Source organism: Gigantopelta aegis, chromosome 8, assembly GCF_016097555.1.
Source record: "Gigantopelta aegis isolate Gae_Host chromosome 8, Gae_host_genome, whole genome shotgun sequence".
NCBI classification, from domain to species: Eukaryota; Metazoa; Mollusca; class Gastropoda; order Neomphalida; family Peltospiridae; genus Gigantopelta; species Gigantopelta aegis.
The window spans coordinates 35,665,073-35,683,772 of NC_054706.1; the positions used below are offsets into that span (position 1 = coordinate 35,665,073).

An 18,700-nucleotide genomic window follows, 5' to 3' on the forward strand; every position below is an offset into this window, starting at 1 on the left:
TTCTATCCTGTCTGTGGGATGGTGCATATAAAAGATCCCTTGCTTCTAATGGAAAAATGTAGCGGGTTTCTTCTCTAAAACTATATGTTAAAATTACCAAATGTTTGACATCAATAGCCAATATATTGATCAGTATAGTAATATCTTAAATGTTTCGCCACAATCTAAGTTAGGTGAGCGATTAATCACTGCCCTCTATTTTTTTCATGGATAGGTACTAAAATGTAGTTGTACTCCATACATTTAGGTATAAAAGAAGGAAATGTTTTATTTAACAACGCACTCAACACATTTTATTTACTGTTATATGGCGTCGGACATGCATGGTGAAGGACCACACAAATATTGATGGAGAAAACCCGCTGTCGCCACTTCATGGGCTACTCTTTTCGATTAGCAGCAAGGGCTCTTTTATATGCACCATCCCACATACAGGATAGCACATACCACAGCCTTTGTTATGCCAGTCGTGGTGCACTGGCTGGAGCGAGAAATAGCCCAATGGGCCCACTGATCCTAGACCGACCATGCATCAAGCAAGCACTTTACCACTGGGCTATGTCTCGCCCCCTTCATACATTTAGGTATGACACATTATTTTGTATCACTTGTTTGCTTTATTCCAGGAGATCAATGAGCAGCTTGACGAGCTTGATGAAGAATCTGATGACAGTGGTGATGAAGGCGAGGACCACGTGACTACGGTGGAGGAGGTCCGTGAAAAGGTCGCCAGTCTGATGGAGTACATCAAACAGAAGACAGCTCTGTCCCGCTCCGACTGGAGTGTCCTGTCTAACCTCAGCGGGCAGCTGATGGTATACAAACCAGTCGAAGGTGAAGGCGCCGAGCTCACGAATGACGAGAAACTGAAATCATATGCAGATAAACTGGCCTTAGAGTCTGTGATCATTAGCGAAATGGCATATCTATTGGAGGGCAGGTACGGGCGGTGTCAGGACGATCCAGTGTTGAAGGAGATTGACTCCCTAAATGGCATGATTCTACTGTTGCAGCAGAAGCTGGAAACAGAAATGAGGAGTATGAATTTTGAGACCGGCAGCAGTGTATTGTCTTCTTACACTGCTGTGCTGGCTGAGAAGATTGCAATTCACAGTCAGATTGCAGCTGTTACCCTCGATGCAAGTGATGTGTCAGAGTCCGACGAGTCTCTGCAATCCGTCCATACTAAGGTCCTTGCCTCTGAGGCTCTCTCCAGGGCACAGCTTGATTCTCACATCATCCACTGTCAGCAGAAGACTCTGGGTGATCTGGACTCTGTCTCAACTCACATAATTACCAGAACTCTTGTTCAGGGAGAACTAACCTATGCATTGCATAACATCAAACAAAAACTTACATCTCTGGAAAGAGCAGATGATTATGGGGCATACAAAGACTTCTTATTTAAGCAGTTAGTTGAAAGACAAAGAACTATATGTGGTGTCATTGATGCATATCAGACTAGAATGATAAAATCTTTGGCAGCTATAATTTCTAAAGAAGGTGAAGAGGTGGCAGTTTTCGCTGGAGCAGAGAGTGTTCTGGAGGAAGTTTGTTCTGAAATTTCATCAGTCATGGAAAGGCATATTCAGAGTTTCAAGCAGAAGGTGCGGTCGGCGTTGGACACTGAAACAGCTCACAAGTTTGATATGGTTGTGAACAGCTTGAGAACTGACAGGGAAGAGATTCTCACTAGTCTAAGGACAGAACATGCTACACTAGACAGTGAGGAGGATTCTGAATGTGAGGATATCGATGTCCCACTGCAGTCATTAGATACAACGATAGAAAACTTTGGACAGATTGTTTCCCAAAAAGCAATAATCAGGGCAGAAGTAGGTTTCGTAGAAGAGATTTATAAAATGGATAATTCTGGTGCAGATTTTGATATCAGTGACACTGAATCTCAGTCGGATTGTGAAACGGACACAGACAAGAACCTCAACGTCTTTGTGAAAAGCTTAAGTGAAGCATTGTTGAAAGAGGCTGCATCCAAAAAGGCCATAGTATCAAATATTCAAGGAGAAAACTATAGTGATCCCCTGAACCTTGTGCTAGCAACTCCGTCACTTGATTATCCACCACATCAGTCACATTATGCTGCTTCCATGGTGCGGGAAGCGGTGTTTGAGGCACAAGTGACGTACATGATGCTGAAAGTCAAACTACAGCATGAGCAGGAGATGAGCAACCTGAAGCAGAATTACAGCATTGGCAGCAAACCACAGATGTCATCCGACCACAGCCGTGACTCTGAATTTGACTTCCAGTCGGTGCTGGTGCCCTTGGAAGAGGTTCTGGACACCATGTATGATGATGAGTGTGAGGTCCTGCACATCCTCGAGAAGAAGCTGACCCAGCTGAAAGCTGCCCTCAAGCAGCAGAGTGCACAGAACTGGCCAGCCATTGAGGAGCAGGTCCGACATTTCGAGGAGACCTTCCAGAACGAGATGAGGGTGGTTAATGATCGACACGAGGTCCACATGGAAGTCTTTAAGCAGGAGGTTGCTAAGGTAAACTTGGATTTAATATATATGTATCTCTGGGGTTGGGGGGGGGGAGGGAGGGGGGTGAATTGTCAGTAGGTAAAAAGTCCAACTTTGTGTCATTTTCTACAAATGAGTGGGTATATCAGTTGATTGATCTGTATTACTGTTAACATTAATTTATTAGCTAAAATTATTGAAGAATAGATGAGTGGGTTTTTTTTTTAAATTGTTAAATCCATGAAAACGTACACATAAGATTCTAAGAAATAGTATGTTGAATCTTTTCTGTTTATTTATTTTGACAGTGTTTGATATTGCATTCACACATTGGAAATACTTACATTTTGTATTGTATTGAGGAAGGATGAATTGATGTCATGTTTTTTTTAAAAATAATACATAGGTGGAAAAGATGTGGGATGAGCGTGAAAGAGACCGAGAGAGTTTTGAGAATCGGTGCAGTGAGCTGGAGAACTACCTGGACAGCGTGAAGGCGGACCATGAGGAGGAGGTTGAGCGGATGAAACAGGACGTCATGATGACGGTGTGCGCGATCCGGGCCAGCGAGGAGCAGTCCGAGACGCAGCTCACCGACCAGGTCCAGAAACTCACACGACTCCTAGCCACTCAGAAGGAAAGCTACAAAGTAAGACCCTGTGAGGGAAGTGTAGAAATAAGTAGAAACATGATGTCCCTAGTGGCTGCAGTAAATCTTCAAGTATTCAGAGATGTTTGACAGTGATAGAAATAAGTAGAAACATGATGTCCCTAGTGGCTGCAGTAAATCTTCAAGTATTCAGAGATGTTTGACAGTGATAGAAATAAGTAGAAACATGATGTCCCTAGTGGCTGCAGTAAATCTTCAAGTATTCAGAGATGTTTGACAGTGATAGAAATAAGTAGAAACATGATGTCCCTAGTGGCTGCAGTAAATCATCAAGTATTCAGAGATGTTTGACAGTGATAGAAATAAGCACAATTTTTCACTAGCCTACCGGACAAGTACAGTACATCTAAAAATCTACTTGTTTACCAATATTTTCACTTGTGTTATGTTTTATTCAAGTACAAGGACAGTATTTTCACTGATCAAAATAAAACTTCATTAAAAAAATTACTTGTCCACTGGACAACCATTGAGGTACACTTTACTTGTCCGAGCAGATATTCACTTGTCAGGACAAACTGACAAGTGCTTATTTCAAACACTGTTTGAAGTTATTTGAGAGATTTTAAAGATTTATAATTCCAGATAATATATCAAGTTTATTAATCTATATAATAAAGTTGTGTATTATACATCATCACACTTTTAGTAATTATTAATTTAGAGTTTAATCAGTAGTTGTATCAATAATCATGGTAGCTTTGACTTATTTTACACTACATAAATAAACTTCAAAGGTGAGTATCATAAATATACCAAGGCTATTGATTATTTGTGTAATATTGTTTTGTTTTTTCCCACAAACATTTTATACATTGTAAAAATCATTAACCCTGACGTGATGTTTTAAATTTGAAAAGTCTGTCAGTTAAATAAAATGAGTCTGGTTTTACTTACTGAACAATATTTATTGTTCCTGAATATAAATGTGAGTTGTTTGGATCTTCTTGTTTTTTCAGACATTCCTTGAAGCAATTAAGAAAGACTCTGGGACCAGCAAGTCTGACCTAGCCCAGAAAGTGGAAAATCAGTTGAAACAGTTTGAAACAGAAGTTTCTTTGTTGGTAAAGATCAATTTGGATTTTTAGTCATGTGTATCATCATTTTTTATCTGTAATGATCATAATGTCTAATTGACCAGCTTTTGAATTTAATAAAGCAAGACTGGCAGTTTCACCTGATTTTTTTAATTTATAAGTACTTGGTGGGTTACATAACCCTAAACACAGAAGCACATTGTTAACAACTGCGATAAAGTACTCTCCTACCTTTAATTATATTTAGATTTCCACAACATTTTGTGCAGACAGAACTTGTGAAAAACCCCATTGCAATGACAGATTCCAAATACTAGATGGTAACCATGTCCTCTGTATCAACTTTGCTGAAATCTCCTAGAACAAAAACCATGTAGGCTGCCAGTTTGCTTTTTTATGGAATAATCTCGAAGAGGGATGGAAAGATGCGACATAATTTAACAATGTTATGACATGTAATATGATACAGGTAATCATCATGATGTCATATTAATTATGTCACAAGTGACATACTTCAGAGGCTTCCACCCCTCTTGAAGAATATTGTATAAAAAGGTAAAATGGCAGACAGCGACAAATTACATACTTTTTGTCCTAGGAGATCACAGTGAAGTCGATATAGGTGACATGGTTACATTTTAGTACGTTGAATCTATGCCAATGTAATGATGTTTTCATGATTTGTGTCTGGACAAAATGTGGGGGAATTCTTAACAGTAATTAAATGAAGGAGAGTAATTTATTGTAGATGTTAACAGTGTGGTTCAGACTTTAACATACTTGAACTATGTTTCTGTACCACAGTGCCATTTCTTATGCATTTTAAATAAACCGATATTACTGATGTGATGCTCATCAAGTCCATAAATCAGTTGGAATATGTTTGAGTTTTTCATTTCTTTTGGGAGCTGGACTCATTTGCTTTCAACAAACTCAAATTGCCCTTTTTAGAATTTTGTTACCCTCCCTTTACAAAATCGTGGATTTGTCCCTGTTGACACTGATGGTTCACAATGCCAGTCACTTGAATTTAAAGTAGTGTAACTGACATGCAAACAAAGTAATTGTTCATGTGAAATGCTGTGCCCTGCTTTCTGGCACACGTAATTTACGGTCTTTCATTATTTCAAGTTGTACATCACATTTAATTGTCATTTATCTTCTTACTTATATTGAATTAATGTTAACACATTGTTGTGGTGTATTGTAGGATATAGAACTTCCGTCTGTAACTACAAAGATGTCCGTACATGAGACGTCCGATGGAAGTGAGGGATCTGCAGACCATAAGACGGAAAATGAGGAAGAGGTAATGCTTTAATTTCCTACTGATTGACTCTGTAGCTTCTCATATAAAACTTTAGGTGTAGTACAAAGAACTGAATGTATTTAATGACATCTGAGCAGTATAGTTGACATGTATTATAAGTCATGGAGAGGATTCCCATTGCTGCCACCAATATTAATTATTCCTAACAAATATTCTGCAGTCCATTCAAAATTTGATTTGCATTTTCTTAGGAATATTTAGCTAGTGGAAGATATTTATCATTGCAGAGGATTGTTTGGGATGGAGATGGGGATGGGGTCAAAAGATCATGAATAAAGGTGATATATCCAGTGATAGGAAATTGTTGCTTAAATAAATTTGTAAAGACAGAGAAAAATAATGGTTTTGAGTTCAAAAGACCATTAGAACTTAATATCAAACCATACTCATAACAAAGACGTATAACAAAGACGTATGATTTATAGCCAAATTATATAATTGTCTGTAGATGGTTGAGTGTGCATCTATGCATGTGTTTATGTACATACCTGAATATGAATCACATAATTACATTGAAGTAAAGATCAACTTGCTTACATACTTTTCACTTTGTATTTGAACAGACCTGTGATAGTCTGGAACTGGCGCACCATGAACACGAACTGGAACTTCTGAAGAAGGAGAAGGAGGAAGCTTTGGCTGAGGAGATGAGAAACACAAAAGCAGGTGAATAAAACATCTTACAGTTGGGACAGTAGAAATCTACTGATTTTTAAGTCATTAAATTACTTATAAATTAGCAGATTTCAACTTTGTTCATCATTCAGATTAACTGAAGCTACACATAACTTAATATAACTCCCAGAATAATGTTAAATACATGTCTGCCTTGGACAGTATACTGGTCAGTACTCTTAGATGTAATGATAGCCTGTAGCCTACAGATACCCGTTGGTCGGAATTAAAAAATAGAAATTATTTAAAACAGATGTAATTAAACTATGCAGTAGAATGTTGGTTTTGCCATATTTGTGCAATTTTACAAAGATTAATTTTGGTTAAATTAGTTCAAAGGTATACCTTTTTTAATCAACAAAGTAAGTTTGGAATGTTATGATTAAACATTGATTACCTACATGTATGTTGTACATTTTATGTTTTTTAACATCAGCTCTTGATGCTATGAGAAAAGCGTATGAAGAAAAGCTGGATGAAGAGAAAGAGAAATACCGGATCGCCTTGATGACCATGTACACTGATGACTACATGATGGAGATTCGCCATCGCCACAGGTCAGTTCACTGTTTAAAAAAACACAAATATGATTGATATTCATAATCGTCCTTAGTGGTATAGTGGTTACGCCATCAACTTGAGGCTGGTATGTACTGGGTTAGTCCTCCTGCTACCGTCTCCCACCTAGAGCAAGTTTTAACGCGATCAGTGGGTCAGTGTAAGGCCATTACATTGACTTCTCTCTCGCTAACCCCCAGTCCTCTGTCCTGAAAAAGACAGTTCTTATTGCTGAGGTGTGTGCCCAGGACAGCATGCTTGAACCTTAATTGGATATAAGCATGCAGATAAGTAGAAATGTATGAATGAATAATATTCAAGAAGTCATGTTTTCTCTATATCAGTTTTTGTGACCATGTTAGAAGATTAGTGAGATATTATATTGTAATGTGAATTACCTCCCTTAACTTTGATCGACTGAATGAACAGTTACAGTATATAATAACTGTATTTATCATATAATAGCTAGCATATCCAGTGATATTGAAGTATGTGATTTTTTTCAGATCACATACTTTCAGAATTTGTAACTGCAAATTAGATGTAAATTAATCGAGGTTACAGCACTACGTTTATTGTCATTTAAGCAAATGTACTATGATGACACACCATAATTGACATAAGAATTCATAATCATCAAACAAAACAAAAACCTTCAAGTTTGACTTCATTTCCATTCAAAAGACACCACATTACCTATTCTTAATCATTTGAATATCTAGTAATGGCTGACTGGAATTAAAGTTGCGTATACAATTTACAATTTAAAACATGTGTTAAACTTGATATGATAAAGAGATTATTACCCTCATGTGTTTTGGTATCATCAATATCCTATATTCTCTGGTAATGACCTGTGTGTGTGTTTGTCTCGCTCCAGCCAGTGCACCACAACTGGTACATCAAAGGCCAGGGTATGTGCTATCCTGTCTATAGGGTGGTGCATATAAAAGATCCCTTACTGCTAATCGAAAAGAGTAGCCCATGAAGTGGCGACAGTGGGTTTCCTCCCTCAATATCTGTGTGGTCCTTAACCATATGTCCAACGCCATATAACCATAAATAAAATGTGTTGAGTGCGCTGTTAAATAAAGCATTTTCCATCCTTCTGTGTGTGTTTCAGTGACGAGATAGAGAAGTTGAGGGAGGAGTTGGAGCAGGTGAACATGCACTACTCCAGTAAGTGTGAGGACTACAAGATCCTTGAACTGAAGATCCACCAGACCAAAGAGGATTACGAGAACCACATCCAGCAACTCATAAAGAGGTCAGTCCACTCATAGTCTCGGGCCACTCTTAGTCTCAGTCCACTCTTAGTGTCAGTCCACTCTTAGTCTCAGTCCACTCTTAGTGTCAGTCCACTCTTAGTCTCAGTCCACTCTTAATGTCAGTCTACTCTTAGTGTCAGTGTCAGTCCACTCTTAGTGTCAGTCCACTCTTAGTCTCGGGCCACTCTTAGTCTCAGTCCACTCTTAGTTTCAGTCCACTCTTAGTGTCAGTCCACTCTTAGTCCACTCTTAGCGTCAGTCCAATCTTAGTGTCAGTCCACTCTTAGTCTCGGGCCACTCTTAGTCTCAGTCCACTCTTAGTCTCAGTCCACTCTTAGTTTCGGGCCACAGTAGGGGGCAGGATTTAGATCAGTCGGTTCAGTGCTCGCTTTTGAAGTGCTTGCGTTGCAGGATCGAACCACCTCGGTGGATCCATTCAGCTGATTGGGTTTTTTCTCATTAAAACCAGTGCACCACAACTGGACAAAGGCCGTGGTATGTGCTTTCCTGTCTGTGGGAAAGTGCATATAAAAGATCCCTTGCTGCATTAGGGAAAATGTAGCGGGTTTCCTCTGATGACTACGAATCAGAATTACCAAATATTTGACATCCAAAGCCGATGATAAATAAATCAATGTGATCTAGTGGTGTCGTTAAATAAAACAAACTTTAATGTTTGTTATTAACATTAGCCTAACTAATTCTGCTATTCATCTGCAACTCTACCCAGGAATGAATAAATACTTATACAATTTTCAATTTGAAATACTTTATTCTATTTATTTTAAAAAATGAACAGTAATTTTAGTGCATGGTTTATATCCATTACTTTCTGACCACTTCAGACACCATTTAGACATCCGACTGTCTTATGTATTATAAATGAACACAGTTTACTGTAATGCATATTTGATCTGATATATGAGGGTAAAATAACCAGATTTTGTAAAATTAAAAAACAACAAAACAAAACATCTACCTCAGTGTGGTTTTGATTATTCTCTTGGTTTTTTTTCTCAAAACTCTATGTTAAAGTAGTTGTTTATTTGAAATGGCCTGGAATTCAGTAAACAAATTTTATTTTCCTTTCAGTGTGGTAATCACATATTATATATTATTTGTTTCATGTAGCAATGACAATCTAAACAGCATGGTTAACCAGGAGATAGATTCACTGAAAGATTTCATCAGAAACAAACCGTCCTCGTCCAACATGACAACGGGTAGCACCACCCTTGAAGAGGAGCTCTTTGATGCACAGGTACACCACCTCTTTTGTTTGAACACCATTAGTATGTAAAGTATAGACTCGAGGCCAAGTGACTGCAATTGATCTGAGTTCAGGGCTTCTAGAATTTTTATAAAATCCCCTAGTCATGGGATCAGTGATTTTGAATATTTACTAGCCACGATTAAAAATTCACTAGCCCTACTTTACTTTAAGTTAATACAATTTTATTAATAGTAATAATGTCACCTAAAGAGCTTAAAAGCACTAAGATTGGAGGATGGGGGTGGGAGCAGGATATTCATATTTACAAAATATATTAAAATGCAGCATTTGACAACTTTTTTTTCCACTAGCTGTCGGGCATGACAATGGTAGTTATTTACTAGCCCAACATTGAATATCACTAGAAACCCAGGAGTTGTGGAAACCAGAGAGTATGATACATGGTATGAGAGTAACATAAACATCACAATCTGTTACAGTTTAATGACATCACTGAGAAATTAAACATTATTATAATTAATTCAGAAAATATTGATTTAAGGCAGCAATAAAAAGTTCATTTATCCTATAACTTACCCATGATATCCATGTCATAAACCTATGTGATAATTTAGTGTATTAACCCGGTTAATGGTATGCAAATTTAAAGCTATATGCTAATTTTCAAGGTCTCTCGGTAAGAATGTGTTGCTGTGAATGGGTCATTTGTTTACAAGCCATCAAGACAGACCTGTATGACTAACGTTTTCATAAGACTTAGTATAATTAAAGTGTGTGACGTCAAATTAATTTATGCTAATCCTGATAATGTCATCTTGAGGCGACTTTAGTACTGTAATTTACTAAATATCAAATGAAAATGTTATTTTAGACAATTTGTCTTGGCAGAGACTCGACAAATACCGATTAACAATAGACTCGGTTGATATTTTCCATATTGAAAAAACACTTGTGACGAATTCTTTATGCGTTAAACTTAATAATTTTGAGATGTGTTTGTAGAATTTAACCTCGGATTTTTCAGGAGCAAGAAGTTAGATTAAGTCTGTCCTTTATACTGTTGCTTGCTGTGATCGGTGAACTACAATACTGTGTCTTTAATATTCAGATTGCTGTACGCGTAAAGGATGCTGAACTTCAGAAGTTGAGAGCACAGGTGAAAACGTATGAGAACAGTTTGGAAAGGGCAACAGAGGTAAGACTTTTTATATAGGTAATTAAATCCAGTTTGATCTGGGGCGGGATCTAGCTCAGTCGGTAGAGCGCCCTCCTGAGGTGGTGGGATTTTACAAAGTCTGTCAGTGGACCCATTCTCTAATTTGTTTTTTCCCTTCCCAACCAGTGCTTCACAACTGTCATATCAAAGCCTGCGGTATGTGCTAGTTTGACTGTAGCCACTTTGGCAAAACATATCAAAACTAAGAATTGTTTTCTTGCATATATGGGGCGGGATGTAGCTTAGTGATAATCGCTTGCTTGATGCGTAGTCGGTTGGGGATCAAACCCCATCAGTGGGCCCATTGGGCTATTTCTTGCTCCAGCCAGTGCACCACGACTGGTACATCAATGGATGTGGTATGTGCTATACTGTCTGGTATGGTGCATATAAAAGATCCCTTGCTGCTAATCAAAAAGAGTAGCCCATGAAATGGTGACAGTGGGTTTCCTCCCTCAATATTTGTGTGGTCTTTATCCATATGTCCGACGCCATATAACCATAAATAAAATGTGTTGAGTGCATCGTTAAATAAAACATTTCCTTCCTTCTTGCATATACAGTTATCTATGTATATAATTGTATAGAAAAACAGTCAAGTAAGTAATTTTCTTTTGATAATCCTCTTTACAATTTAAAAATATATTCAGATATGAGTTTATTTTTCTTAACAGGAACACCGACAGACAATGACTCAGTATCTTCAGCTGGTGAAGGAGAAACAGGAATTACAAAGTATCTACAATAAAGACACTCAAGATTTGAAACAGAAGCTGCAGGAGCCCGAATCTAGACGATTAGTCCGACGCAGTAAGTCTTTAACATCTTTTTAAAAGTGTTTTAATTTTTTTATAGTATTATGTTGGTTGTTTGAACCGCAATCAGAGGTGAATGTTTCCAAGGCTGCATGTGAATTACAAATATATACAGTGACTTGTTAAGTAGGGTGAATACTCGCAAATAAACCTCTTGATCAATTTCCACCATAACCTAACATATGAATTTAATGTTAGGTGAAAGACAAGTCTACTGAGTGACAGTAAGTTCTGGATCTTGAATAGGCTAGTGAGAATAGTAAAATTCTGCGGCATTTTTAAGAAGAAGAAAAACTGATGGCTCCTTTCGTTTTTTGTTTTTTTTTGTGTTTTTTTGCAGGAACATCCAATATAAATTTTTCTTTGGCATTGATTTTTATACTGTTAAACGAGTCGAAATGATTGTAATTGTTAATACTAGATGTTACATATGACTAGTAAAATTGTCAATATTATTTCAGCACCATCCTTCCAGCAGCGAGCCCGAAGTCCAAGCCCACAAACCAGCACATCAAGGAAAGATTCGGAACACAGCAGTCGAGATGTTCACAGGAGGAGGAAACTTGGTCCACAAGGTAGGTTCCTGTTTTCAAAAACGATTGTCTAAACACTTTACTAAAGAAACAGTTGGTGTGGAATTGGTTTTGGTCACTGAAAGGTTTTAAAGCAACAGGTTGCCTTATTGTACAAGAATACTTTGTAACAGAATCAGATTATACGTCTTGAGAATATCGAAGAGAGTAACAAATTAATGACATAGGTTATCAGCTTTATCCCATGGGGATCCCCAGGCATGTGTGAAGATGGGAGTTTTAATCAGGGGGAGGGTATTTTTACTTTTTTATGTGCTCTAAATAAACATGCAAGCTCTTTGCCATATGACAGTCGTAATCCATGACTTCATTCTTGTAATATGTTATATTTGTCATGTCTAATAATAGTTTTAAACTCATAATTTCAACAACAAAAAATGTAATTTCTGTTGTATTTACCACACAACACATCACTTTATTTTGATTGTCAAATTCTTTACATCATTCATTTCAATCTAGTTGAAGCAAATGAGACGAGTTAGCCAGGTCACATGATCATGCTAGCAACTGGTTATGATTATGAGCAAGTGAAATATACTCTTAACAAGCAAAATTGGATTTAAAAAAAACAACATTTTGAGGGGGTGTAGTGGAGTTGTTCATGGTGGCAAGATTCAGGAGTGCCTTTAAAAACTGACTGAAGACATTCTTAGGTAATAATAATCTGCTACAAGTGTGATATTAAAGTTTTTACACAATATATACTGTATGTAAAATTCAATAAACTCAAATATATTAACAACTTGAACATTTGTGATTTACTTGTCTTATCTTTTGCTTCTCTGCAGCCTTGAATATAAAATGATATTTAAAGGTAAATTTGGTTTTGATAGCTTTGTTTAATACTTCGAATAATACGTCAATTTAATGCATTTGAAGAAATAACTGATCTCACATCGCAACACAGAATAAGTGGCCATATGGAAATGATTAATCTGTTTTATCTTTTTTCGTCTTGCGTGAGATAACAGTATTACTTTTTCGATGGCGGCAACGACATCGACTTTTTTTAAATTTAGTTCAACTTTAAAGTTTCATGTTTAGCTTCAATTCTCAAAAACTATAAGTTCTAGATCAACGTAACTTAATTTATAATTGTATCTATAGATGCAGTTAAATGTTTAATTGATTTTTTTATTAATGATTTTTTACTTTTTTTATATATTTTTTTTTTAAAACATGCAATGTGGTGAATAACCATATGAATGCAGTATAAGTTTATGGTTGGTGAGACATTTAATTCCGCAGTTCTGTATGAAATGTTTAATAATGTTTTTATTGATTGTTGTTGAATCACTGCTCTTCTTTGAGTCACATTCTAGCTCTTACTTTCAACATTGTTGTCCTCTTGGCTGTTATTCACCTCGCCATTTGTTGTTTTCTACACTTGTAATTTACCACAACATTGAAAGATTAATGAGTGAAAATATATTCGTAAATTTACTGAATTGCAGGGAATATTTTGTCAAGTATTATGTCACAATTCACTATGCAAGTTTCAGAGATAACTGCACAATTCTGTACTTTTAAATAGTAGTTGTTGATGAATTTATTTTCAAATGGATCAACAACTGTTGCTAATCAAAATTTTGGAAACATTAAATTTTGTTTTTTAAATTTCACATATAGCATAAAATATTTTGTCTTGTTCATTTGTTAATTGCTAATAAAAACAGTAACTGATGACACTCCTCATCCCAACAGACTTAAATGATGAAATAAACTGTTACTATGAAGAAACCAGTTCACTTAGATCACGTCTTGCTCTATCTTCCAATGCCAAAGCAGATGCACATGCCCCTAAAGCTATCTCAAGTGTGTGTGTGTGTGTGTGTGTGTGTGTGTGTGTGTGTTGTATGATTTCTTGCCAGTCAGTTTTGTGTGTGCTATTTAATTACTTGCTTTGTCTAATGTTCTTGAGTATCTTTTAATACTGGATTGTTTAACACTATTTTCCTGTGAATTGTTGATTACATGAAAGGTTTCTATTTAAATCATTTAAAACATCAGACCTAGAAGTGAAGTTCAGTGTAACATACTGGAGATACCCGAGGATTGGCACCATTGCCTTTATATTAGAGTTATAATGGTTATTGTTGTCTGTCTGTCATGAGCCTTAATTCTACAATTTCATGGTTTTTATTTGTGAAACTGTCGATACATATATAATGTGTTGATACTCTGAATATGCATCTTTCCAACACAAAAACCTTATATTTCATAGTTTTACCTTTTAAGTGTTTTTATGGCATATTTCTTCCGTTTCTAAGTATTTTTATGCAGAAATCATTTTGATCCTATATAAATATATGTGCAATATTTCTCCTATTTGCTTTCCATGTTGGGATGTCATTAAACATTAATTCATTCCTATTTGTTTCAACCATTTTTATAGATCTCCGTATGGAATATAGATTTTTTTTTCTTCTTCAGATTTACGAAGATCCAAGAGCAGTCCTTCTCTTCCATTTGTGTTTGATGCAAAGAACCCAACTAAAATTCCAAGCAAGGAACAGAGAAAATCACTGGAGAAATCACTCTCTGGAAAGGACTTTGCACAACTTGGGAAAGTTTTGTCCAACTTGAAAGATTCTAGATCAAGAACGAAAAGCAACAACAAATAAAATGTCTTGCTCACCTTCATACCGCCTGTCAGGACATTCCAGAACATTCTTTGCAAGTGCATTTATACAGAACTCTTGACAGATCTTCATCCGAGTAGATGCTCATATTAAAAAAAGTCTTTTACAAAATTCTTGAAATTTAAATTTGTCTAGTTCTTTGAAACTATATGTCAGATTTATATATATATATATATATATATATTATATATGGTGCATACTTATATGTCCTTGTAATACACATAGTAGTTGCCTACAGTAGAATGTGGTTCTTGTATTTTATTTCTTAATATTATGTAACCTGCATTTTTAAGGTTAAAAGATCTGTGCTTAAGTTATGCTACTTAATTTTTGGAATGAGAATTATTTAAGTTAATACCAGAATACTGTAAACAAGATTCTTACTTGTGTCCTTTAATTCATATTTGTCCAGTTTTCACAGTCTTTCACTTCGACCATTTTAATTCTGATTTTTTTTTTTATTCAGTACGACTATCATTTTTCAATCTTTTGTTCAGTTCTTGGTTGTGAGAATCTTGTGAACATGTTTTTCCATCATTGTTGGGTTTTTCATTAAATCCTTTAACATGAATGGATCAAATACATAACTTACCTCAAAAAACCATGCCATTCCCATAAAATGGTTTAACCATGTTTTATACCATGCATAGGTTGTTTTCTCATTAATAAAAGTGTGTAATAAGTCTGTATAACTGCACACTTTTTTAAATCCCTCCTGTCACCGATTCAAACTTCCGTATTACAGCATTCAATGTCACTTACTCATAGTATACATGATTATTGCACACTTTCAATGTTTCGATTGACAGCTGGTAGACCCTTGAACTGTTGCACATGGAACTATCAGCTGTTTATCAAAATGTAAAAAATGTGTACCACTCCTAAGTGTATGCAGTAACTTTTAACTTGGTGAAGTCATGTACTGGTCAGATATGAAAAACAGTTATAGTCATGAATATAGCTATGCCGCTGCTTGACAAACGTCACCAATACCTATAGTTTTAAAACTGAATTATTTGAATAGTATAATCTGGGGAGTAGTACCACTGTTAGTCCCCTAGACGGTTGCCACTCTGAATCCAATCTGCAATATGACATGCTTATTAGCAGCTAGACAGCTTTAATATTGTTTTCTTCGGTGACAACTGAATTGGCAAAAGAATTTGAGAAAACACAACTACTAAGTGTGTGGTGCAAAGTACCATTTTAGCTGCATTTATAATCAACTAGTTTTGTTACTTTTGCAGAAATATACATTGTTGGTGATGTTGTCATTTAAGAAATGTGCAATGATTATTGTTTTAATGTTAATGTTAATGTTCATAGCACTTGTCTCATTTCAACTATTAGGTAATAGCTGTAAAACCAATCATCTTTTTATTACATAATGTCTTAAGGAAATTTTGATGCAGCTTTTATGTTTCTTGTATACTAATATATGTAATGTATTTTGTTGCATGATGTCTCTTCCATCAGTATGGCAACTATTTAAAGTTTTATGACAAATTATTTTTGGTTTGGTGCTGCCTTCTATTTTGCAATATTTTACTGCTGAAATATTCATGAGGACAACTAAGAATGCTTTGTAATTTTGCAAGCTTAAATTGCATCAAGAGATTTTTAATATATTTAAACAGTATGTCACTTTAAAAAAAGACCTGCTTTTGTGCTATTACCGGTAGAGCAGTAATCAAAATTAGAATTTTGTAAAGATTGTTTATATATTGTAATGTTGTGCATGAAGTAAGATTAAAAATGGCAATTATGTTTTTTTTTACAAACCTGTTTGAACACTTAACATGTATTATGTTTATATTTAATATAATATTAACCAATAGTAATTTGCAAATAATTATTTTTCAGATAATATTTCTGCTTATAAACAATGTTTGTTAAATAAAATATTATTGTACTTTATTTGCTTACACTTAACCCAACTATTGTTAGAATATATACTAAGGCATAAAAGAAAAAGTGTGTGTTTCTGGGAACCTGATCTTACCTAGTAAAAGGGGCTGAATTTAATGTACATATTATTTTTATGGTCTTCTTTTTCTTAGTTTTTTTGTTATTAATATATGTGAGAAATGAGTAAAAATGTAGTTTAAAAATAATAATAAACAAAATACCAACCATACCTAATTTTGTTCAGCACATTCTCGGAAATACACAATTTGTTTTTTAAGGCCTAATGTTTTTTTTGTTTACTTACAAATTAACATTGTGGATGGGTGAGGTTATCTTGGAACTAAACTGAAATAAAATGTAGTTATATTTTTGTATTTACATGCAAAATACTCAGGGTTCCTTAAAAGGAATGAAATAATATATCATTTAATATGGTATGGCAAAACCCAACTGCTGTTTACAATGTTCAGTAACATTTTAGTCATTTCATGTGTTAAACTAGAGTTGTTTGTTCTAAATGTAGAAAAAGAGTACAATAGGAGTGCATACAAGTTAGAGGAGAGATGGGGAAATAGTTTAGAATATTGTTCATTGGAAAAATCCACTTTCTTAAATAAGGTTTTTTGCTGACAAGTCGTGGATGAGGGTGCTACAGTTAACCTAATGATTAAAAAAACCCCTGCTAATCTGACATAAGCTTTGTTTTGACAATGCTGTATAAAATAAGTGGTACCATTTCCTCTTGTCCACAAATAATTCCTAAATAGTCTTACTACTGGGTAATGTATTCTGGATCAGTTGTGGCTTTGCCTATTTGCTAAATATTGTTTTAAGATAATATGATATTTGTTTCTCTGTTAAATAAATGATAAATGGTCTGTTGACAATGTTCTAAATAATGTAGGTCATGATGTGGCATCTATGTGGCACTCGTTTTTAAATGAATGACACTATCTTTTTCATTGGAATGTTCTCCATTGTAAAGCTTACACATTTCATGTTGTGTGTAATGTTAACAGCATCCAATTTCTTTTATTGCATTTCTATGTATAATAATAATTCCTATAAAACAGAATACTTTTATCACTAATCAGATTTTCATAGAATGTTATTTTACAACAGTAAGTTTGAAAAAATAAAAAAAATATATATATATATATAATATATTATATGTATAGTGGCATTAACTTATGATCTTAGAAAGTAAACTTTTAGATTTGTCACATTTGTTGATCATGAATGACATATTCAGGTACCAATAAAAATAAATAAATATGTTTGTTTGGGGACAAATTATTTTAATTTAAATTTAAATTGACTACCAGATTTGTTCTATTATGAATTAAATGTGATTTTGAATAATCTAAAAGTGCTAGTAGTAAATAAAAAAAAGACAACTTCCTCTCATTGCCATGGGAACCCAATTACATGTACCATATTTCCATTTCTGAGATATTATTTTTCCTATCTTGGTTGTGATGTCATTTTATCTTGCCATCAATCTTTTTATACTGGTAAATACATCTACCTTCATTCTGGTGATATATCAATTGTACATAAATAAATAAATATGCAGTGTGTGTGCGTGCGTGCGTGTGTGTGTGTGTGTGTGTGTGTGTGTGTGTGTGTGTGCATGTGTTTGCTTATCATTTATGTTCCCACAACAATGTTTATTGTGATGTCTCATGTCCGTTGTGCAGTATAATGTTTGTGATATACATACGGTTTAATCTATCATATACACATGTATAACCATCTGGAAATGTCGGGAATTTATCAAAATGCATTGGTTTTGTTTTGTCCATACATATTAACTGAACATATCTTTAAACTATCTGATACTCTACTTTACAGACAATAATAAAGGTATATATTTTGAACGACTTGTTTTGTTGTCGATGAACAAAGAAGTGTACTCAACCAGTGCTCCATGACTGGTATATACAAACTATAGTGACGGACTTTGAGGATGGTGATCCGCCTAAACCACCAACATTAAAATCACAGAACATTTAACAAAAATCTCTTAATTAAAAATCTCTTAATTGAAAATTGTGACTTTATTTCCTGTGACTTTTTTTCCTGTGTTTTTTTTTCTGTGACTTTTTTTCCTAGATTCATAAAAGGCTGCGGTATGTTCTGTCCTGTAAGGAGCTACCTTTCGATCAGCTAAGTCAAATCAACCAACTAGCTCCATTTTGAGTTTCAGTGAACTGTTCTAAATTATGCGTCAATATTACCTTCAACAAATTGCGCAACATTTTCTAT

General features: G+C 35.0%; 1 protein-coding gene across 2 annotated transcripts in view; it reads left to right on the forward strand.

Moving 5' to 3' along the window:
• The window catches only part of LOC121379996 (golgin subfamily A member 4-like), a 104,420-nt gene extending 86,108 nt beyond the window's left edge, over positions 1-18,312 (forward strand). The window contains exons 15-27 of one of the 2 annotated variants that reach the window (XM_041508704.1): positions 627-2,513; positions 2,893-3,135; positions 4,116-4,220; positions 5,404-5,502; positions 6,087-6,189; positions 6,635-6,755; positions 7,880-8,023; positions 9,156-9,285; positions 10,367-10,453; positions 11,149-11,284; positions 11,751-11,864; positions 12,671-12,696; positions 14,316-14,441. In XM_041508704.1, the coding sequence (XP_041364638.1) occupies positions 627-2,513; positions 2,893-3,135; positions 4,116-4,220; positions 5,404-5,502; positions 6,087-6,189; positions 6,635-6,755; positions 7,880-8,023; positions 9,156-9,285; positions 10,367-10,453; positions 11,149-11,284; positions 11,751-11,864; positions 12,671-12,687 (3,186 nt within the window). In that variant the 3' untranslated portion in view covers positions 12,688-12,696; positions 14,316-14,441. Of the gene's footprint in view, positions 1-626; positions 2,514-2,892; positions 3,136-4,115; positions 4,221-5,403; positions 5,503-6,086; positions 6,190-6,634; positions 6,756-7,879; positions 8,024-9,155; positions 9,286-10,366; positions 10,454-11,148; positions 11,285-11,750; positions 11,865-12,670; positions 12,697-14,315 lie in introns of both variants that reach the window. The other variant, XM_041508703.1, reaches the window with a different exon arrangement.
• The last annotated feature ends 388 nt before the right edge of the window (positions 18,313-18,700 follow it).